This window comes from Sturnus vulgaris, chromosome 23 (genome assembly GCF_052056855.1).
Source record: "Sturnus vulgaris isolate bStuVul1 chromosome 23, bStuVul1.hap1, whole genome shotgun sequence".
Lineage (NCBI taxonomy): Eukaryota > Metazoa > Chordata > Aves > Passeriformes > Sturnidae > Sturnus > Sturnus vulgaris.
Window position 1 is genome coordinate 7,011,198 of NC_142265.1, and position 20,889 is coordinate 7,032,086.

Here is a 20,889-nt window from a genome sequence, read left to right on the forward strand (position 1 = left end):
GCATGACCCCGTTATCACTTTGTGGTACCTCACAGCCGTGACACAAAGCACATCCCAAGGGATGATTTGCAGCCGTTCCCAAGCAGGTGTCCCTCGGGATCTGCAGTGTGACACGGGGATTTGCCTGGAATAAGGGCAGAATGCTAGGAGGGAGTTTATTTCTATTAACAATTCTAATTGAGGTGAGACAAAGGGCACCGGGGAGTTCCTGAGGATAATCTATGTGATTGTATTGGCAGTCTGGTGACAAACACAATCAAATCCTCGGGCACATCAAAGCAGCAGAACATTTTCTCCTGCTTTCTACTCAGCAGCCTCTTCTTTCCCTGCAGGATTGACCTCCCTCCATCCCACAAACCTGCCCCTCCACCAAAGAGGAAACAGGACATGAAAAGCCACCTGACTCCAGAGGACATCCAGGTAAAAACCTGCAAATTCCTGCCTCTGGCACGGAAAACTGATTCCAAGCAGTGCCCACGGTGCCTGGATTTTGGGAAATGGGGGTTGCAAGAGCAAAAGAGTTCCTGGCATTGAGTTTAAGGGGCAGAAAGTAAGGGTTTTTCAAGGCCAGGTTGGATGGGGCTCTGAGCAACGTGGTCTAGTGGGAGGTTCAAACTAAATTATCTTTAAGGTCCCTTCCAACCCCAACTTTCTATGACTCTGTGACTTGTGCCTCCCAGAATTCCCCGAGTCTGGCACTAATTAATAGCTGTAATTTGGATTCTGCTCTGTCCCTTTGGTGGCTATTGAAGTCTCAAGGAGCTGGGTTTGGTTGTGGTGTCACCTGAAGCAGAGCTTGCCCCAGGGGCTATCCCAGAGGACAACCCTTGCTCTTCTCATCCCTCTTCTCTCCCCTCTACTCCAGGTTGTTCACTTGGACAACATGAAACACGAGGAGGAGATCCAGAAGTTCCCTCTGCAGACTCCCTACTATGACATGGCAGCCCCCGAGCCCTCTCCCTACAGTGACAAACTGGTAAGGAGCACAGGGTGACAGTGGCACTGCCTGGCACCTCAGCCCAGCCTCCCCTGCCACACAGGACCCAACAGAGCAAGATCCCCACCACCCACAGCCCGGGATTATCCCTCTGATCTCAGCTCACCCTAACTCCAGAGGTCCCAGCGCTGTGCCTTCATGGCTAGAATGCCCTGCCCACCCCAAATTCTCTACCTGCAGTCCCCCTACCCCACCATGGTCACTCCTCACCTCCTGCAAGGAGCCCCTGTTAGAGTTTGCAGCTGAGGGAAGCAGCAGTGAGAGCTTCACAAAGCAATTATCTGCAGGGCAGAGCATGCCAGTGTTTGACTCTCACTTGACAACAACAAGTTCTTTAAACCCTTCTTTTTTTTTTTTTTTCTTTTTTTTTTTTTTCTGGTGTGTGGATTTGTTCAGCCTCAGATGGAGAGATGTTAATGTGAGGCAGCAGCAGCAGGGAGAGATTAAGGGTCAGGAGAGATGCTGGCAGTCACATGGGAAAGGCTGGTTTGCAAGAAGTGAGGAAATGTTAGATGTGAAGGTGTAGGGAACAGAAAACAAGTAAGATTAGAGTGAGTTTTTAACGAGAAAACAGAAAACCAGCCTTGGACAGAATCTTTTCCCTCTCTCACCCCATGGCATGGGCATGCTCCTCCTCACGAGGAGCTCAGAGCCCTGCACACCCAGCCCGGTGCTCAGCAGAGTGAACTCCCTGGCTGGAGAAAGGTGGATAAATATCAGCCCAGACTGGAGTAATTTTTTATGAACACCACTAATTATAACCCAGTTCATCCCAGTGTGACCCTGCCATGTGTGTTCCTGTGCAGATAATGGAGGGACAGGGCCCAGTGACCTTTAGCTGGCACAAGTCTGAAGCGAGGCAGACGCCAAGGGCGTTGGAAACCAAAAGCCACAGTTCGGTGCTGAGCTGGATGGATGTGATCCTATTTACTTCATCCCTAAAGGAAAACTTCCCCTTGGAGCCCTCCCTCAGTCCTGGGGCTGGTCCCCAGCTCTTTCTAATCCTTGCTGAGTTTCAAATGAAACACAGGATGTTGGAGCGAGACCACTGCTTGAAAAGCATCTGAAAGCTGCATTTCAGGCAAGCGGGAGGATGGAGGAGCTCATTTTGGGAAATAACGAGCAGTCAGTTAATTAAGTGGCAGAGTTAGTGATGTGAGATGGGGCCTGATGGGTTGCTGCTCCGTAACCATGGGAACAGAGTTTGCTGCTCTCAATCCTGGCCGGAGAAGATGCATTTCCATGTCCCACGCCTGGCACCGGCTGCTCCTCGCCCGTGGATTCCGCCAGGAGCTGACGGACTGCGGAGCTCTCCTTTCACTTGGCCCACGAAGAACTGGCTCTGCAGCAAGGACGTGGTGTCTGGGGGACTCCAGCTGCTGGCACAGCTCTTGGCACGGGCCTGGCACAGCTGTGGATGAGCCCAGTGCCCGGCCAGCCTGCCTGGCAGCCCCGGGAGCCGTGTCAGGCTCACCCAGCACGTACCTGCGCCGTGCTCTGGCTCTCTGCCCCAGCAGCAGGATGCAGCCTGCTCCCATTCCCTGCTAAATCGCTGCATCCTTCGGGCAGGCAGCTGGCTGCTCGAGTTTGGGACTGGCAAGGGAGAGAAGGATGTCCTTGGCTGCCAAGGAGTGCTGATTTTGCTGGATTCTTCCCAGATCACACAGGCAGGCCAGGGGTGGGTTGTGTTGTCCGGCCACGCTTTGCAAAGGAACAAGCTTTGCCTTCCTCCCTGCAGGGAAAAAAGTGGCTTGCATCACTTTTTTTTTCACCCTTAAAGCATTGCAGAAGCGTCCTTTTCATGTCACAGTGGGATTCTGAGGAGTGGGAACCCCCAGGGAAGAGCAGTGGTTACCAAAACCACCGTGGGATGGAGCAAGACCTGCCCAGTCCTTCACCTGAGGGCTGGGTCAGCTGGAGGATGAGGAGGGAAGCACATCCCTGGTCCCTGCCAAGCTGACTTTGGTGCAGCCCTGCTCCCACCGTGCTCAAAATGCAGATGCAGGCGGCTGCTCCGGGGTATCCGTGGTTTTGGGATCCTTGAGAGGGAAAGGCACAGCAGAAAGGCAGGATATTCTTGTTCTGCCTGTACTTCATCTGCAGATTTGGCTTGGGAGGGGAGTGAAGGAGATGAGAGTGGAAGGGAGCAGATTCTGCAGGAAAATGGGGCGGGTGCATTCAGCTTTAAATGAATTGTGCAAAACCTCGTAATTTGGGATAAACCAGATTTATCACAAGGCAGCATGAAAGCCACTGCCTGGGGTTGGCGATTTCACAGCACTAGAATGGGAGTCAGGGAGTGATTAGACATGGCAAAGAGTGAGGGAGGGGGAAAGGGGAGAGGTGCCAGGAGAAGATAAAAGAGGCAGGTGGAGGAGGAACCTCCAAGAGGGTGTGCAGGGACGTGTGTGTGGACGTGTGCTGGCAGGGGACCAGGACAAGGGGAGAGGCTGGGGCATGTCTGCAGGGTCAGGATACCTGCAGGAGGGAGCAGAACTGGGGATGAATATGTATTTTTAGGTGTTGCAGGCTGTGGGAAAGCCAACACAGAGCCGACAGCCTCGAAATGCCCAAGGACAGCAGTGTGGACACTTGAGGCTGCAGGGGTGGGTGTGAGGGTGTGGGGGCTGCCTGCAGCGTTCCTCTCTGGGCAGTTTTGGGGTAACAGTGAGGATAGAAGGGGATGGAGTGTGTCTCAGGTGTGTGGGTGAAGGCAGGTGTGCTCTGGCAGTGCTTTTGTGTCAGGTGGATGCTCCGTGCGTGTGTGAGAGGCAGCAGGAGGCAGAGAGAGGTGGAGGCAGGAGCGAGTGTAGGAGCAGAGCTGTGATTAGTGTCCGTGTCAGCAGGGCCCATTTGCACAGGTAGAAGGGGAAGTTTCATTGCTGCAGACAGCAAAATAATTTCTCTGGGTTTGCAGGGCAATTACCGGGGTGCTGGTGGTGATGATTTACACCGAGCGCTTGCGTGAGGCAGTGCTGGGCCTTGTATACAAGGCACATTATTGATATTGTAATAAATTCTGCTCCAAACAGGCAGCAAGGAGCAGGAGCGAGCCCAGGAGTGGGAGAAAGCAAAGGAAATCCATGGAGAAAACACCTCCTGTGGGAAGGAAGCAGGAGAGGAGTGAGGTGAAGGAGACAGGGTAGGAACGAGGAGGTAAAACTTAGTCTGGCTTCCTCCAGGAGTAGAGGAGGAACAGAGACACAAAATTCAGGGGGAAAGAGCTCTGCAAGGCCTAGATTTAGGTCTGAGGCTGGAGTTGGCATCGCTAATTTTCCTAAATGTCCAAACTCTGGGTCCAGACACAAAACAGAGGCTCCATAGGAAGTGCAGCTTTCATGCCAACAACTCGCCACTGCCATCTGGCCACCAAGGGCAGGACAGAGGTGACCTCCAGCCCTCTGTTCCTCCAGCCCCCAGCTTTGCTGAGCACTGGAAATGCTTCTGCAGCCTCGTTGCCCATCATTCCCCTCATTCCTGTGGCTGAGGGGCAGGATCAGGGAGCCAAGCCCTGGCACAGGCCAGCGCAGCAGGCAGAGATAATCACTGAGTGAACAGCCCCTTCCAGCAACAGGCACTCAACCAGCTCAGTACAGGGCTATAAACTTCTGAAAACGGCTCAGCTACAGCTGGTAGGTGGCTGAGGACACTTCCAAACAGAGAGAAGAGGAACAATTTCAAATTAAACACCTTTTGCATCATTGCCATGCAGAACAGCCATTTTGGAAAGGGGAGAGAGAGAGACTGGGAAGCTGTTTTGTTTGGAAGAAACAACTCTCTCCTCTCAGAGAGGTTCAGCTGCCTGGCTAATGCTGGCACTGAAACCAGCCCCAAAAGTGAGGATTGAAGAAACTCCACGGGGCAAGAAGCCAGGATCCCACTCACAGGGTGCTTGGCTGGCACCAAGGCTCCTCCTGGTGATCCATGCTCCCTGCTGAGCCACAAGCTCTCCGTGCCATCCTGCCTTCCAGGCTTCTCCCATTGTTATCTGCATGAAAGATGTCTGGGTAGGAATGATCAGACAAATTGGATGATATTCCATTCATGCAGTCCTTGCTGATAAGCCAGCTTAGTCAAGGAATACCCATAAATATTTCCATGCCAAAGGAGGGTGCTTTTAGCATCTCTTAGACCGTGTTACAATGACAAAAGTTAATCTGCAGTGCCAAGCTGTGCAGCCAAGCCTTGAGTTAAACGAGGCCCTTCAGAACTCCACAGTCCCCACTGGGGCAGAACAGTGGTGGCCAAGCACTGTCATTCCCCTGTGGCCATGCCTTTGGAGTTTTGGCTTTAAAGCCATTCCCTCCGGGTATGTCCTTCCCAAAATCCAAATTCCAAACCAATGATTTTCACTCATGTTCCCCAAAGCTGAGTTTGCAATGAATCCCAAATTCTTGGGTTAAAACAGACAGCTCAGGTGCACGATAAGGTTTGGATTCACGGATCCAGCCCCGGCTGAGGAAAATGCTGATCCCAGAGGGTTTCAGTGGAAGATCAGAGCAGTGAGATGCTGCTGGGAGCAGCCCAGTGAAAGGGACAGTGGCTGGGAGTGCTGGGTCACTCAGCTCTGCATTTGGGGGAGCAGTGCCTTTGGGACTATTGCTTTGATTTGGGATTTTACCTGACTGATTATTCATCACCTCCCTACCTCCCTCTTTTTAACTGTTTTTTCTTCCTCCTCCCCTCCCTCCTCACCCTTTTCTTCTTTCTCCCCCTTCACTCCCTCCATGTCCTGTCTCACCCTTCACCATCTGCACGGACCCTCTGTCCTCACTCCCCAACTCCTCCCTCGTGTCCCCCCCACCGCCTTGCTGCTCTCTTCTCTCCAGAACCCTGGCAACAAGGACTGTGATGTCCAGTATGCAGAGCTGGACACGTCGGCTCTGGCCGCGTCACCCAGCCCTCGGACCTCCATCCCTGCAGGCGGAGACCTAGTCGAGTATGCAACCATCCAGCCCAACTTACGCTAGCGCATGTCACTCTAGGCCCTTTCCCCTCAGATTCTGGCCTCAAGGTACACATGGCACTCTGCCTTCCTCACTGCACCCCTCAAAGTCACCTCCCTGGACTCCTCCCTCCCCGTGGAGCGCTCCCTCTGCGTCCCGTCTGTCCCTCCCTGCCTGCTCTCTCTCTGTCTCTCTGCTGCCCTGTTTTTTTTTTTTTTTTTTGGGGGGTGCTGTCCTAGAATGCTTTTGCCTTGCCTCTCTGCATGCTCTTCTTGCTGTGTTTCCCTTTGCTTCCTGCAGCCAGGCATGTGGGAGACTGGGAGAAGGGGTCATGGCTTTGGGTTTGGCCCCTGCTCCAGGCGGGTTTGAAGTTCCTGGTCTGGTTTAGGGAATTTCTGCAGCACCTAGAATCACAAGTCAGACATGCTAAAGGGCTTTTCCAGGCCAGGACAAGGAGGGGAGGGAAAGGAAAAGAGAATGATTGAAAGGAAAATTTAAAAAAAGAAGGGCTTGTGTGCATGTGGAAGTAACTCTAGAGAGGATGGAGCATATGTGCATGTGTGAAAGAACAAGGTGGGAGAGGACGTGAGAGAATATGGGAACACCTAAAGGTTCCTGCAGCTGAAAGACTCCGTGGATAAGGGACAGGCAGAGAGGGACTGTGCATGTGACAATGACAGGACTGGTGTGGCATGAGGTCGGTGCAGGTGGCAAGTTTGGATGCTTGGGAGAGAGGGGGAGATTGTTTTCCTTGGTGTTCTCCTTTTCAAAACTAGACACAGATTGAGCCCTGCTCTCCTGACGTTTTCAAGTGGCACCAAACCCTTTCTAGCTCAGGTCCTGTGGCAAGGAGTGATTTGGACTCGGTTGGTTGTTCTGGACTATCTCCAGTAACGCTTTGAATGATGAATTTTTAGTGGAAAAGCACAAAAACTGGGATGACTTCAGCTCTTCCATAATCGCAGCTTTTTCTCTGTTACTAAAGCCACCAGCTCCCTAAAAGGGAGAGATCTCTCCTTTCCCACCTTTGCTGCATTATTCCAAGAGTTTTTGGCCAAGGGAATGCCACTGGTGCCCCTCTCCGTGGCTCCAGCTCTCCCTCACTCCTGTGTATTCCTGAGGCTGTGGTGACTCTGCCTTGCTCCTTCCCCTTTATTTTGCTGCCTTTCCCAGCAGCAGGAAGGACGTGTGGGCTTAAAGGAAGGGAAAGGAGAGGAGAAAAGGCAGACAGCAAATGGAGAGGTGCTTTTCAGGTCCTTAAATCCCTCCTGGTCACCCCAGGGAGATCAGAGCAGGCTCAAGAGAAGTGGCAGCTTGGGGACGGAAAGGGACGGCTTGGAGAGGATAAAGGACATTGGATCATGGGCAAGGAAGGGAAGGAGGATAAGCAGGAGGAAAATGGCATTTTTCAAAAGCACTGGACAATGCTGCTCAGTGTCTCCCTGAATGAGGAGCTCTGTGGGTGAGGGTGCAGCACACACACACACCTGGGTGCAAGGTGTGCTCCAGTTTGCCTCTATCCCTGTGCTCCCTGGTTTTCCCGTGCTGGAAGCAGCCCTGTAGTTCCCCTGCTGTAGCAAAAGCCCTCCTAGGTGAGTGTCTGCAGGGCTGGAGCAGATCCATAACCTCTCTCTCTTGCGGTGTCTCACCCAGAATGAGGATCAAGGTCTTCGTAGACGTAACGAGCGAGAGTGGACAGTAAGTTTGGGATGGGTTTGGTTCTTCCTTTTCTCCATTTGCTTGTTTGTCTCTGGACTCCCAGGCACTTCCAGCCTCCTGCATCCTCTCTGGGATGAGAATTCCAGCCCTGAGGAAGGGGTGGTTGAAGCCAGTCGCTCTCCCTCGTGTCTTCACCTCCCATTCCCAACAGATTCTTGGGCTGCTCCCACTGTTCCAAACAAGGCAAGAGCTCCCTAATCCATCTTGGGAGGTCTCGCCTCGTCCTCCCCAGGGTGGGGAATTTTATTGTCAGCAAAAGGACAGTAATCCTCCAAATCCAAATTTGGAAATCCTCCCAGTCTCTCTGAAGTAAAAATAAAGCCAGTCATATGGTGCTTTGAAGGTGTAATCTCCCTGCTAAGACACACCATAGATCAGGGCAATTTAATTTTTTTTATGCTTTTTAAAATTATTTCCTCCCCCTTCACCTCCCCACACTCCAGCTCTCGGTTTTGCTTGGGAATTTCTTGTCCCTGTTGCAGCAAGAATAGCTGGAAACCATCAGACTTGGATCAAGAGCACAGCAAATCAGTGACCAGGGTTCAGATTCCCATTTCCAAATTGCAGGAGAAATAAAGCAAAGAGGTGGCTCCTTATTAGTTTCCCATTTTTAAATGAGGATATCAGCCCTGCCTTGCCTCCAAAAGGGTGGAGAGGAGGATTTGGGGGAGAAACAGCAAGGAGGGAAATGTTTGGGATGACTGATGGTGTGAGGTGCTGTAGGAACATGGACCAGGTAGGTACCAGAGGCAGCAGGGGAAGAGAAAAGCATGCTGTGAGAAGGAATGCAACGTTCTGAGCAAGTTTTCTGCATAATTGATACTTGCATGTGTCTGAATGCATCATCCCTCACCACAGGTCCTTGCTCTGTATTTTGGGAATTTCAGCTCAATCTTTTTATTTCCTGAACCCAGGGGTGAGTCCCTCTGTCCCACTTGCCCTCAGGTTTGTCCTCACAGAAATCCAAGCTCAGGACCACTGGTTCCTGCTCATCCCTGACACATCAATGCTCGTTCTTTACTCAGGGCAGGGATTATCCAAGAACTCCCTCACAGATAAAGCATCAAGCAGAGCAGGAACCTGCCCAGGGATACCAAAAATCATGGCCATTCTTGAAAGTGGAAAAACAGCTCAAATACCCTGAGTAAGGTGCTCAGACCCAGGGGAGGAGAGGATGTGAGGCTCCCAGCACCGGGAGGAAATATTTAGATTTTTGGTTCCCAGTTTATTTTCTGTCTCCCCACCCCCTCTGCACTGGTTGGTCCACAGTGTGACAGTAACTTGGTGATGCTGTCACTCAACAGAGCTGCTTCTTCCTGGCCATCAGCCTGTGCTGCAGCCCAAAATTCAAAACTGACAGATGAGCAAGTTTAGGGTAGTAGCAGCCCAAAATGTCAGGAGTTTTGAGCAGCAGGGCTTTTTCCCAGCCATGAAAACACAAGTGAACATATTCCATAAGTGCAAAAATGTGTTTGCCGTGAGCTTGGCCAAGCAGAGAAAAGCATTACCTGTCCAACTCTCACCTGTAAAATCTTCAGATTTCCCAAAAGCCATAGCAGAGAAATCTTCAGGTCACTGAGAAGGAGTTTTTCACTTTCAGACCAGTAAGAACTCATTATTCCAAGATGATTAAAAGTACATGGTCAGCTGCCTCACACCTCCTGCTACCCAAAGAGATGTTCTGCAAATAGAAGAAAAGATGGAATTGGGTGTGGAGGGATGGAGAAGGGTTGAGTTAAAGTCATGGCAGAAATGAAAGCTCCCTAATTCAATCAAATAAAACCTGTTTAAAGGTAATCTGCCAGGCTGTCTGAAATGGATAGATTGCTGACATCCCCTTTAATCAAACTCTTGGAAATAAAACTGAGAGGGGAGGATGTAACCCAGATAATGAAGAATTGCATGGAGTCATGCTGGAGACAAAGGCAAGTGGGAGAAGTCAGGTGGGGGAAGGTGGTAGAATCGTGTGCCAGTTCAATTTAATTAGTTCATTATCCCTAATTTAATTTCAAACTTCGTTAAAGATAAATTAGATTGGGGAAAAGTCACAGTGGGACTGGGGAAGGAAGTCAAAGGGCACCGGCTGCTAAATATGTTAAAAAACACCAGGCTGGCTTTGTTCTCCTCCCTTTTGCCACTCTCTAAATGAGTTCAGGGAACAAAAGAGGAGCAAAGCAACTCCTGGTTCAGGTGCTGAGGAAAGGTAAAAGCACAGGGAATTCTCTTCCTCTGGCCCTGCCATTCTCCAGCTGCCCTGCCCTGGCCCCACCTTTGAGGAGGGAGCACAAAACAGGGCACAGCAAGAAGAGAAGGATTTGTTTGCACTCACCTGTACAGACAGAAGTGCTGACAAAAGTGCACTTGGTGTCTTTGGCAATGCTTCACGGGCTCCTGGCTTGTGGCCACATTAACTGGGAGATAAGCAGGAAGAAAAATGCTTTCCTGACCCTGTCTATTGTCACAGTCAGCCCACAAAAGAGTGTCTTACAGCCCCTTCTGCTGCCACCTGATCACACCCAGCTCAACTTCCACTTATGTTAACTGAGCATCTCTCCTAGGAAACCTTTCTGTCCATCAGATCTGCACACAGCACTAGCAAATCCCCAAAACCCACACAGACTTCCCCTCCCACGTAATTGATTACAAATTACAAGAAACCCCCTTGCCTGCTTCATCTTACTAAATTTCTGTAATTAAGACAACTTCCCTTTCAGGTTAGCTTAACCCAGAAAATTAATGATCTCTATAAAGGATCAGGATGAGAGCATGGCTAAATACAGTTTTTTCCCCCTTGCAGGTGTGGAAAGGGATTCTGTTGAGTGTGACAGCTCTTAAGAGTAGATCGTACAGGGAGAGGACTTTGCACATCCCATTTTCCCTACCTGTGAGCCCCTTTTTACCTCTTTTTATCAGCTGGGGCCGTCAGAAGAACAGCAAACATTTATTTAAGGTTGAGTTAGTGAGGCTTTTTCATGGCCCTGGCTTGGGTTTCTCCAGTTAAAAAGCTCTAATGCTGCACTTGTACACATTTTCACTTGGCAAATAAAAGGCTAAAGTGGACAAAACTGGGGGAATGGCCCACCCAAATTTAAGATCCCAGCACAGCAACTCCACTACTGACTTTTAAAAGCTTGATCTGTAGGATAAACAGTTTTGCCAGTGGAAGGGAAATGAAAATGAGGTTGACCTCAGCATTGCTGCTGTTTTCCTGGGGCTTAGGCAAACTTTCCCTCATTGGGCTCAGCCAGGCTCTTCCCAAAATTGCCTTTGTGCCTCTCCCAGTGGTCTGAGCCATCAATAAATTAGTGTTGACACTTTGTTTTCCATAGTTTTTTTTTTTTTTTTTAAAGCATCCTGGTGAAATATTCATCCAGGAACTGGCAGCAGATGAGCCGAGTGGATTGTTCTGTTCCTTCAGGCATTTTCTCCTGAGGGTCAAAGCCTTGTCCTTTCCACTAAACTGACTGTTCCTGGGGTTTTAAAAGGGAACAAGGAAGGACTCAAGGACGAGCTGCTTGCTTCAAACCACAAGTATCAAAGCGTTTTCCAGCGCTCTTTGCTCCCTCTTGGAGAAGAAATTATCTCCTGGTGAGCTCCCCTGAGCGCAGGTTGGTTTTAAAAACATCCTGGCTAAATGTCCATCGTGCTTGGGTCATCCCGCAGGGTTTCCAGAGCAGGAAAGGGTCTGGGAGCAGGGAGGAATCCTTCCCATCTGCTGCCACCCTCTGGGGAGCCGCAGCCCTGGGCTGTGGGAGAGATGCTCCCTCAACCCCAGCAGAGGGAAAAGCACAGGACCAACAGCGGCCTCGGGTCTGAAAGTGGTTTTGTGTTTTCTGTAGCTGATTTGACTCACAAAACCGGCCCCGAGGCTGGCAGGGAGCTGTTGACACAGGTAAAGCCCAGCACTCCTGTCTCCCAGTAAACATCAGCCACTGTAAGCTTATTTTGCATCCCAAGCCCTGGTAGGACACAGGTGCCCTTTAAATGGAAGAGCACGGCCCTGGCTTAGATTAATGATACCTTCAAGCTTTGCTTTTCCAAAACTCAGATGTGGAAAGAGTTAGAGAGCGTGAAAATAAGCTGCCCTTCCTCTGGCTGGCTGCTTGTTTTGTCCAGAGAGCAGGGTATTTACAGACAAGGGACAAACCATGCCCAATCCATACATATTCATCCTCGAGCTGGCTATTTCAGGGAGTGAGACAAAAACTTTGCAGCGTGAGGATTTATCACCCGGGGTTCCATTTTCCTGAAGCAGCGAGCTTGGTAAAGCAGTTAATATTCCATCCTGCTTGCTGTCTGTGTGTCTCAGCGAGGAACTGAAGAGCTGTGTGTGTTTTCTGGCCGGCGATCCCGGAGTTTTCACCCGCTGACTTTTGTCTCTACTTGCAGAACTTTGGAAAGTGTCACTCAGAGATATCGAATGCGAGTGATTACCTGACCCGCTGTTACTCACATGAAGATCGATATCTGGAGAAGATCCCTCATGTCTATGCCCCCTTGTCAGACCTCCCACAAGATCTTTATCCTCACCATTCCGACATCTCCTTCTGCTGCCCACCTCCCGGCTCCCGGGCTCCTTACATCTGTCCTAAGGAACAGTATGTTTAAAGTGTCAACACGACAAAAAAAAAAACAAAAAAAAAAGGAAGAAACTCATGGTATTCACCTCTCCTGTCAACAACCAAGGCCTTCCAGCCCCCCCTCCCTTTGCCATCGCTCATTTTATTGATTGGTTTTTAAATCCGGGTGCAATTGCCATGATTAGTTCCAAGTGTCTGCCTGGCTTTGCTAATGCTCAAGGGAACACTCTGCCTTCTCCCACGTCCTCTCCAGCCCCTGCATCTTTCTTTTCTCCTCCTGGCTCTGTGTGTGCATGTGTCCTGTGGGTGACAGCTGCCCTGTGGTGGATGGGATGTGCCCAGCCCAGTCCAGTGTCCGTAGGTTTTCCCCTGTGTCAATTCCTGCACTCTTTGCACCGGGTGTGGATTATTCACAGCCCTCGCTGCAGCTTGTGTGAGGTTTTACAGCACAGCCAGTGCTCAAATCAGAGGCTGTGGCTTTTTTTTCCCCCCCCTCCTGCTCCTTTTTCCCCTTGGAAGTGGGGATAGCAAATCCCCATTTGTGAAGAGCTGAACAGCCAAGATTGCTGAACCAAATCATAAGATGCTTACAACGAAAGATGCTCAAAACCAGCCCAAAAATAGAGATCAGGACTTGGTTTAGGCGGTTTGTTTCTGTCCTTTTCCCTTCCTGCTCCCACTCCCAGTCTCTTGGATTGACTCTTTTAAAGGGGACATATTTTGGAGTCAACACATTTGGAGAAAGCATCCTTAAAATAACAGGTCTGATAACCTGAAACCCAAAGGAGAAAATAATTATAAAGGAAAACATTCTCTCTAATTTTCCTTTCAAAGCCTAACATGGCCCCCCACGAGCTTTTCCCCCCTCTCTTCCTCACATCTGTTGATTGGAATTTTAAAATTAACTCAGGCAGAATATGAAGAATAAATTAGGATTTCAGGTAATCTCCTTGCTCTTAATGAAGGATAAAAGCCAATAGAGGAATCTGGCCTTTTAACTTTTATAAAAGCATCTTAGTTTTGGGACTACACCTTTTTTTGATATTGGAATGTGTGTGGGTGTGTAAATCCAAACGTGTACATTCCTGTGACCACAAAGTGTTTTAGAGAAGGGAATTTATCTCCACATCACATTTGTGTTCACTTGTATTAGAGAAAAAAAAATATATCGATATACACTTCAATGTATATAACAGCAAAGAAGAGGAAGAGGAGGACAAGGAATGAGCATCCTGCCTAAGAGCTTGGTTTCAGGGATAACTTCCTTCTGTTTCACCCATGGCATGAGGAGGGGATGGCTGGGACGGTTCTGAACAAGGGGATAAAGATTTGTGGCCAGAGGGCATTTCCTTTGCTTTGGCTCAGCTCGGGAATTTGGCATTTTGCAGACACTAAAATCCCTCTGGAAAAAGTGAGGACGCTTGAGCTGAGGGCATGTGGGAGGGAGAGGTGGGCACCACACCTTTATCCTGCTGCCCAGGCACCCAAAACCTGTCAGTGCTGCTCGTACAGGTGAGAAATGAAACTCCCAGCAGGTGACAGCTCCTGTCAGGGGAGGTGTGACCACACAGATGTCCCAGCCCAGCTCCTGCACTGAGGCACTCGTTCATTTTTGTCCACCTGGATCTCGGCAGCTCTGCTTGTTCTCTGTGTCCTGTCCCCTCGAGCCTCATCCTGCCTGTCCCTCCACACCTGGGTCACTCTCCCTCGTGGATTCCCTGCAGGCTGGCAAACACATCTGGATGTGGAGAGGACTTTCTACCCTGCTCAGCCGGGCAGCACAGCCCTGTGGGGGATGGCACCACGTCCACGGATCCCCCTGGGCCCCTGAATGGTAAAAAACACCCCCAGCTCTTCCCAGCCCTTCCCCAGTGCACGCTGCCACCAGGTGCTCGAGGCAGGACGGTGGCTGGTCACCAGGACAAGGTCTGTGGGGGGAATTGCTGCACCTGGACAGGTGTTTTCCTGCTGGGAGGTGGCCTCACACTAAATGACAGGTGGGTGCATCAGCTGAGTGACCTGGGGCTGCCTGGCTGGCTGAGGAGTGGATGAAGGGGAATTCTTGATGCATTTTTTGGCCAAGCTGGAATGGGCAGCAGCAGCTCTGCCACGTGCTGGTGCATGGAGCACCCTCATTCCCAAAGGATCGGGGGAGCATCGTCAGGACACAGCTTTGGAGCTCCACACAACTTTTCAGTCCCATCCTGCCAGTCCTGACTGATGCAAACCTTTCTGGAATTATTTGTATTCACGTTTCCTCTGCCATTCTCCAGAGAATCCAGCCACTTGTTCCCTCACACCAAAAGTCTCCAGTGCTCCACGTCTCAATTCAGAAAATGCATTTTTCTCTCTGGTTTTCTCCCCAACACACCTTGGGTACTTTCTGGTTACCACAGAGCTGGAAACTGGGTGTGCTCTGAACTGAAGGCACAGCCACCACAGTCACCTCACACTGAATCTGCCAAATCTGCCTTTGCTCCCTGTCTTTGGAAAGGTGAGGAGGTGCTGGAAGCCCCACAGGTCTCTGATGCCCTGAAATCAACCCAGCACCACTGACCATGAGGAAAAAGCAAGCAAAAATCCATTGCAAACTTCCCTACCTGCATGCCTGGAATAGCAGAGCGCTGCCTGTTCTGTGCTTTGATTTGGAGCCTTCACCTGATGTGGTTTCAGACAGATCCAGGAATTTAAATGAGAAGTGGAATATGTTCAGGTCTTCAGATACAAGAGGAAAGAAGCCAGACAAAATGATTGCTTGCCAGAGGAGGCAGAGAACATGTTGGAGGTGCTTTTCTCTGCTGCCCATGTCTGGGATGAAGATCTTTTGATAAGGAAGGGGAAGGCAGGGATACAAACTGCAGCATTACAGAAAAACTCTGCTTGCCTTGTGCAGCTTTGAATTTGAGCAGCCCACAGAAGTCTGCCACAAAGGGTTTTACTGGGCTTGCAGCAAAGCAAAAGGATTTCAATCCTCCTGGAAAAGGTAAAAGGCAGGAGAAGCCTCAGTTCAAAGCTGTTAGTTTGACTTATGCCAGCACAGGTATTTAGCCCAGGAATGTCTTGGTTCTCTCTGTCTCTCCTGAAGAGCTGGGCTGATCTCAAAAAAACGGCAAGAGGGACTCGGCACACGCCACCAAATTCCTTTGCCCCTAGGGAAGGGGGAAAACCCTGAAGGAAAACCCTGAAGTAAGAAACAGTGAGTCCACTGTTTTGGATTTACAAATCTCTGCTTGGAAATGGTTCTGATTCAGGGCTCTTACTCCTCCCTCCCTTTCCCTACTGTCACCCAGAGTTTGCCCAATGGCTCTTTCCAAACTTCCCTGCACCTGCTGCCAGGGGCTTAATCCTCACTTTGCTCCACGATAAGGCTGCCCCTGGCTGGGGGAGCTTGCAGGTGCTGAAATCAGGGCCAAGGGGAGGTGTTCTCCTGCTGACACGGTGCCAATTGACTTTCAAAGATCCCTGCTCTGGAGACTGAGCCATCCAGCAGTGCTGCTGGGCGTGGATTGCTGAACAAGTCCAACTGGAAACTGGTGGAGTGGGATCCAGTGGGCTGGCAGTGCATGGCAGGAACTGGTATTGTAGGATAGAGAGTCACTTAGGTTGAAAAAAATCTCAAAGATGGAGCTGTTCTTCCTGGTACCAGGGTGAAATGTCACGGGTTCTGTTCCATGTGTTGGTGGCACTGACACCAGAGCTCTTGCAGATGGAAAAGACTGATCACAGAACTTAAATAAAAGTGAGCTGAAGAGTTACAGCAACTTCTGTCCTGCCTGTGGGACCTGTGTGGGGTGTTTGATGTCTGCCTTGCTCCCAGGGCTGCCTTCTTGCTGAGTTGTCCCCCCCACATCCCTCATCCCTTGCACTGCACCCCCAAAATGCTCCCACACGCACTCCTGCCTTCTCCCAGGAGTTCCAGAGGCTCCCCAGGACTGGAATAACTCACTTTTCCTGTTGCATCCCTCCCTGCCTGCAGCACGGGGGACACAGGAACCAAAGGTAAGCAGAGGAGGAGTTCAGTGCCCTCCATGGTGATGTCTGCTGCACTTTGCTGCCCTGGCTCTGCCCCCAGAGCAATTATGGTTGCTCCAGAGATGCCAATCTCACTTCACTTTGTTTGGGAATCCTCCTCCCAGCCTCCCCCTGCTCGTGGGTGGGACAGAATCAATCACAAACAGCCAGTCCTCAGGGCCAGCAGCTATTTAGGGAAAGAAAAGGGGGGTTCCTCCTCCTCTCCAGCCCACTTCTCATGGCCTGATTTCCCTGTGCAGGCACTCAGTCCTGGTTCCAGAGGCAGGGAAACACTGAACCTGCACTGCTGGGGGAACAGGCTGTGAGCCCAATCCAGCTGAACACTCACAACTTCCTCAGGATGTTCCCTATCAGACACAATTGATCAATAAACCATTTATTGATGGCATTTTTTAGCACTAATTCTGAGAATGAAAGAGCCCCAGGGTATTTTTTAACTGCACAAGGACGGAGCCTGTGCCTCAGGATAAAGGCCTTTTGGAATAATTCAGGCACAGATTTGGGGCAGAGGGATGAGGCAGGAGGGTTCATGGAGGGAGGGTGTGAATGCAGCTGCACCAGCAGCAGCCAAAGCTGCTCATTACTGGGAAGGGTTTATTGGGCTGTGGGAGAGAAGCTGACACAATTCTGCTGAGAACTCCAGCGTTTCTCTGGGCTGTTTCTCAGAAATACCAAGGAGAGACACAATTCTCCTCAGGGCCAGGATTTCACACAGGATGGTGGGAGCAGAGCTGGCAATGCTCTGCTCAGTCTGCACAAAGACAGGTTTATCTTGTATTTCTAGATCCTGGCATCTCCCCCCAGGACTGGGTTTACTTCCCAGAAAGAGGAAAAGAATCTGGATTTACCTCCTGCATGGCAGTTTTTAAAACATTTGTAGACAGAATGCTGCCAATGCCTATCTAAACGTGGTCTAGTGAGCTGAAAACACCCAGTGTGGCATCAGAAACACCTTGCACAGGTGAAAGCTGCCCACTCCAACAGAGATGCTGGGAAACACATCCATTCCAGCTCCTTTTTTATTTCCACGTGGCTCTCAGGGTCAGCACTGAGTTTTGTGGTCCCTTTCTCAAGTGCTGAATGTCTGATCATTGCCACAGTCAGAACAGAAAACTTCCTGCTGGGTCATTTTATGGTTGTGTAGAAATTTATGCATCTATTCATATGGATAAAACTAAAATACAGCTCTTGGACTGCACTAAATATATCAAACCTATCAAAACACTTACATAGGATAAGTAAATTGATACTTATGTAGTGTAAGGTGAAAAGCTGTTGTTTTACCATCTAATTACCTTTATAAAGATATTTTCTCCTAGAACTAAAAGAATGGGCCCCATGGAGGGTGGAGGATGTTCAGAGTGGGGCGGGAGAAGCTGCAAATTCCAGGTCAGCACAGGAAAGGGCTGCACTGAAGATTTCACATCCTGCAAACAGAGCAGAGAGCTGAGCTCTTTTTTTTTTTTTTTTTTTTTTCTCTTTCTTTTTTTTTTTTTTTCTTTTGCTCTAATGTCATGCTCTATTTTCTTCCCCTTTATGGCAGATGGGAGGTGAGGTTTTAAAGGCTGCCAAGAATGCATCCAGCCCTGCTCCTCTGGCGGAACAGCACCATAGAGGGAATGAACTTTCTCCAAGCTCCCTCCCACCCCCAGCCTCCCCTCCCCCTCGGAATCCAGGCTCGAGTGCCATCATTTTCATATCAGTACTAATTACATTAATTATTCTCCTCAGCATAAAACTCATTAAGCTGGAATTTACGGTTCATTAAGTCAGAGGCAGGGTTCTTCCTCGGTGCAGTGTTGTGGGGTCAGGATTATTTCTGTCCTGGCTGGGGGCAGGTTCTAATCCGTGTCTCCCTTTAGTGCCTGCTAAAGTGTGACCAAAGTCGTGTGTGCCACCACAGGGATGTCACAGCAGGCAGGGGGGTGGCTCTGAAGCCTGGGAGGACTGGAAAGGTCAGCACTGCTGGTGGGAAATGTGGTTTGTTCCAGCTCAGGAGAGATCAGGTGTGAGGAGCAGAGAGCTGGGAGTGCCCGAGGCAGAGGGAGCCAAGGGGCAGCAGGATGTGCTGGAGCTGTGGGAAAAGGTTTGTTCATCAGGAGATCCAGCTCCGTGTCTGCTGCAGAGCTGCCCTGAGCCTCTGGAAGCTGCTCCCAGCACAGGACACACAGGATTTTCTGCCTGAGCTAAGGCAACACGCCCAGGGGGCTGAAATAGGAGGGAGATGTTCTCCAGAGAGAATTTGAGGGTGTCCAACCACTCCGTCCAGTGCCAAGGGCTGGGAGGGCCATCCTGGCCATGCCTTTGGGGTGGCAGCACGGTGTGTGCCAGTTCTCTTGGCCAGGCTGGAGGGTTTCTCCACCTGCACATCCCTGAGCCCTGGAGGTGCTGAGCACTGCCACCCTCCTGGGGTGATGGTGTCACCTCGTCCCCTCCCAGGGACACCTCTCTATTAACCAGCACCTGCCCTTCTCCTAAAGAGCAGCCAGGAGTAATTTGTAATTGATTTTGGAGAGTAAAACCCGAGCAGGGAGTGGAAGGAGGAGGAAAGGAGAAGCTGCACATGCCCTGCCTGGGGCTGCTCAGCAGCTCCCAGCCCTGAGCCCAGGATGGGCAGGATCACTTCCCAAAGGACCTGACCCCCAGGGAATGCATTTCCTGAGTGCAGTCCCTCCTTCTCACACTGCACAGGTTCCTACCACGCTCTCTAATTACTGTAATTAAGCAGTCACGCTGAGTGATGTTAGACACAGGGTTCAGAGTCGTTACAGCCCTGCAGAAGATTAAACCACCCCCATCTCCAGGGTCTGAGCTCTTCTCCATGGTGGTGATGATGGGTTAGAGCAGCAGGCAGAGCTCTGTGACACGGGGCTGTGTCATTTGTCACGGCTCTGGGGTCACAGCATCCTGTCACTGCCTGTGACCTCCACATCCCTGCAGCTCCCAGAGGTGCAGGGCTGTCTGAACAGTAGACTCGCAGCTCTGGGAGGGTGAGCTCCTTGTGACTGGCACAGGGATGATGCCTGCATGTCTGTTTTGTCATCTGTCAAGCATGGGGATATAAATATGCAGCTGGATTTGTGCAAGTGGAAAAGTGCAGCAGAGAGGAGCCCATTTTCACTTAATTCACTCAGCACCCACCATTTTCTCTCTCTTCTGGTCACCTTTAGGAAGGAATTCTGAGATTAGGCAGCAAGCAGGTATGATGATGGAGTTCAAACCCATTTCCTCACGGTTTAACATCAGCCTGGGAAATGGCCTTTCCTAAGGCACTGGCTGACAATAGCAGGGCACTAAACTGGACACAACCTTTTCAATGCCACACCTGCACTCCCTCCCTCCCTCCCCAACCTTTTCTTTCCTCGGGGGCACCCAGTGTTTTGCAGTTCTGTTCTCACAGCCCGGGAGACAGGGGCTCAGTTCACACACAATCGGCATCTAATTCATTTCTCTGTGAATGTGAAAATCAATAGTGTTTATGGAACCCACAAAGGCCCTCCCATCGCTCACTGTCCTCGTTAGGTTCCTTTCTGGCTGCCAAAAGATCCTTTCAGGAGGTGATTCCACGAGCTGAAGAAGGAAAATAATGATCCCCATGTCTTTAATGAAGCCTGAGAAGTCTCCAGGCTTCTGCTCTAGCCCAGAGCAGAGGCAAAGAGTTGCTTGGTAATTTTATGGGATGGACTGCCTTTTCTCAGAATTTTGCCTGGATAGTCAAATTCTGGTGCTTGGTTTAGCTCCAATTAAGCTCAAAGTGCCTTCTCACACATGCAAGGACATGCATTTCTTCCACAGATGTTCAATGATTTCAGCTCTATTTGTGCTTGCAGATTTTGTGGGCACAACACTGAAAGCCAAGTTTGGGCTGTCCCACAGCACCAGAGCTCCACATCTTTTTTATTTTATGATTATTAATTTTTACTTTAAAATTTTTTTTCTTCTGTTTCCTGTGCCTCTAATTTTATCTCTAGGAAGTATCCTCAAGCCAGTGTTGGATGTCTGTGTCCTGCCTGTGCTAGGAACAATTCCAGCCCCGTGGTCAGCTGCTCCATCTGGGGATGTTCCAGGGGTTTGTACAGCTGTTGACTGCTCTTCTTTCCCATCTGTTTCTCTCCTCCCTGACTCATCTGTCCACTCCACCATTCCCAGCATGGCAGCACCACCTGGAGCTCTTGGAGAAGGGAGTTTAGCAGAGCAGGGAACCCAAGCTGAGCTCTCCAGTTTGCAACTGCTCTTTTTTTTTTTTTCTCCTCCTTTTTATTTCAGTGTTTGCCTTCTGAATCCCACGGAATAGTTACTAATATTCCATCCCTGCTTATTGATGGGAAACCAGCTGGAGTGTGATTGCTTGTTATATCTCAGGGCCTGCTGATAAATGGTGCTGCTGAGCTGGCCATTTCCCAGCTGCCCAGGCCTCAGATCCAGAAAACTTCATTTTTCTTTCCCCTAAAACACCTAAGTGGATGGACAGCACATTTCTCTGGATTTACACCCATCCCAAATTGGCTTTTGTTCTGGAAGGGCTTTCAGGCACACAAAAAGGGCTCAGCTGCACCTTGCTGGCTGCTCCAGGGTTTTTTTTTCTGGGTATTTTCAGCTCTTGCACAGCTCCATC

The 20,889-nt window shown here is 50.2% G+C and overlaps 1 protein-coding gene across 3 annotated transcripts in view; it reads left to right on the plus strand.

Moving 5' to 3' along the window:
- The window catches only part of NECTIN1 (nectin cell adhesion molecule 1), a 94,574-nt gene extending 74,174 nt beyond the window's left edge, over positions 1–20,400 (plus strand). The window contains exons 7-10 of one of the 3 annotated variants that reach the window (XM_088177783.1): positions 333–420; positions 866–976; positions 5,827–6,011; positions 12,052–16,003. In XM_088177783.1, coding sequence (XP_088033909.1) covers positions 333–420; positions 866–976; positions 5,827–5,967 — 340 coding nt within the window. In that variant the 3' untranslated portion in view covers positions 5,968–6,011; positions 12,052–16,003. Of the gene's footprint in view, positions 1–332; positions 421–865; positions 977–5,826; positions 6,012–12,051; positions 16,004–20,245 lie in introns of those variants that run through there. The other 2 variants (XM_088177782.1, XM_088177784.1) reach the window with 2 other exon arrangements.
- The last annotated feature ends 489 nt before the right edge of the window (positions 20,401–20,889 follow it).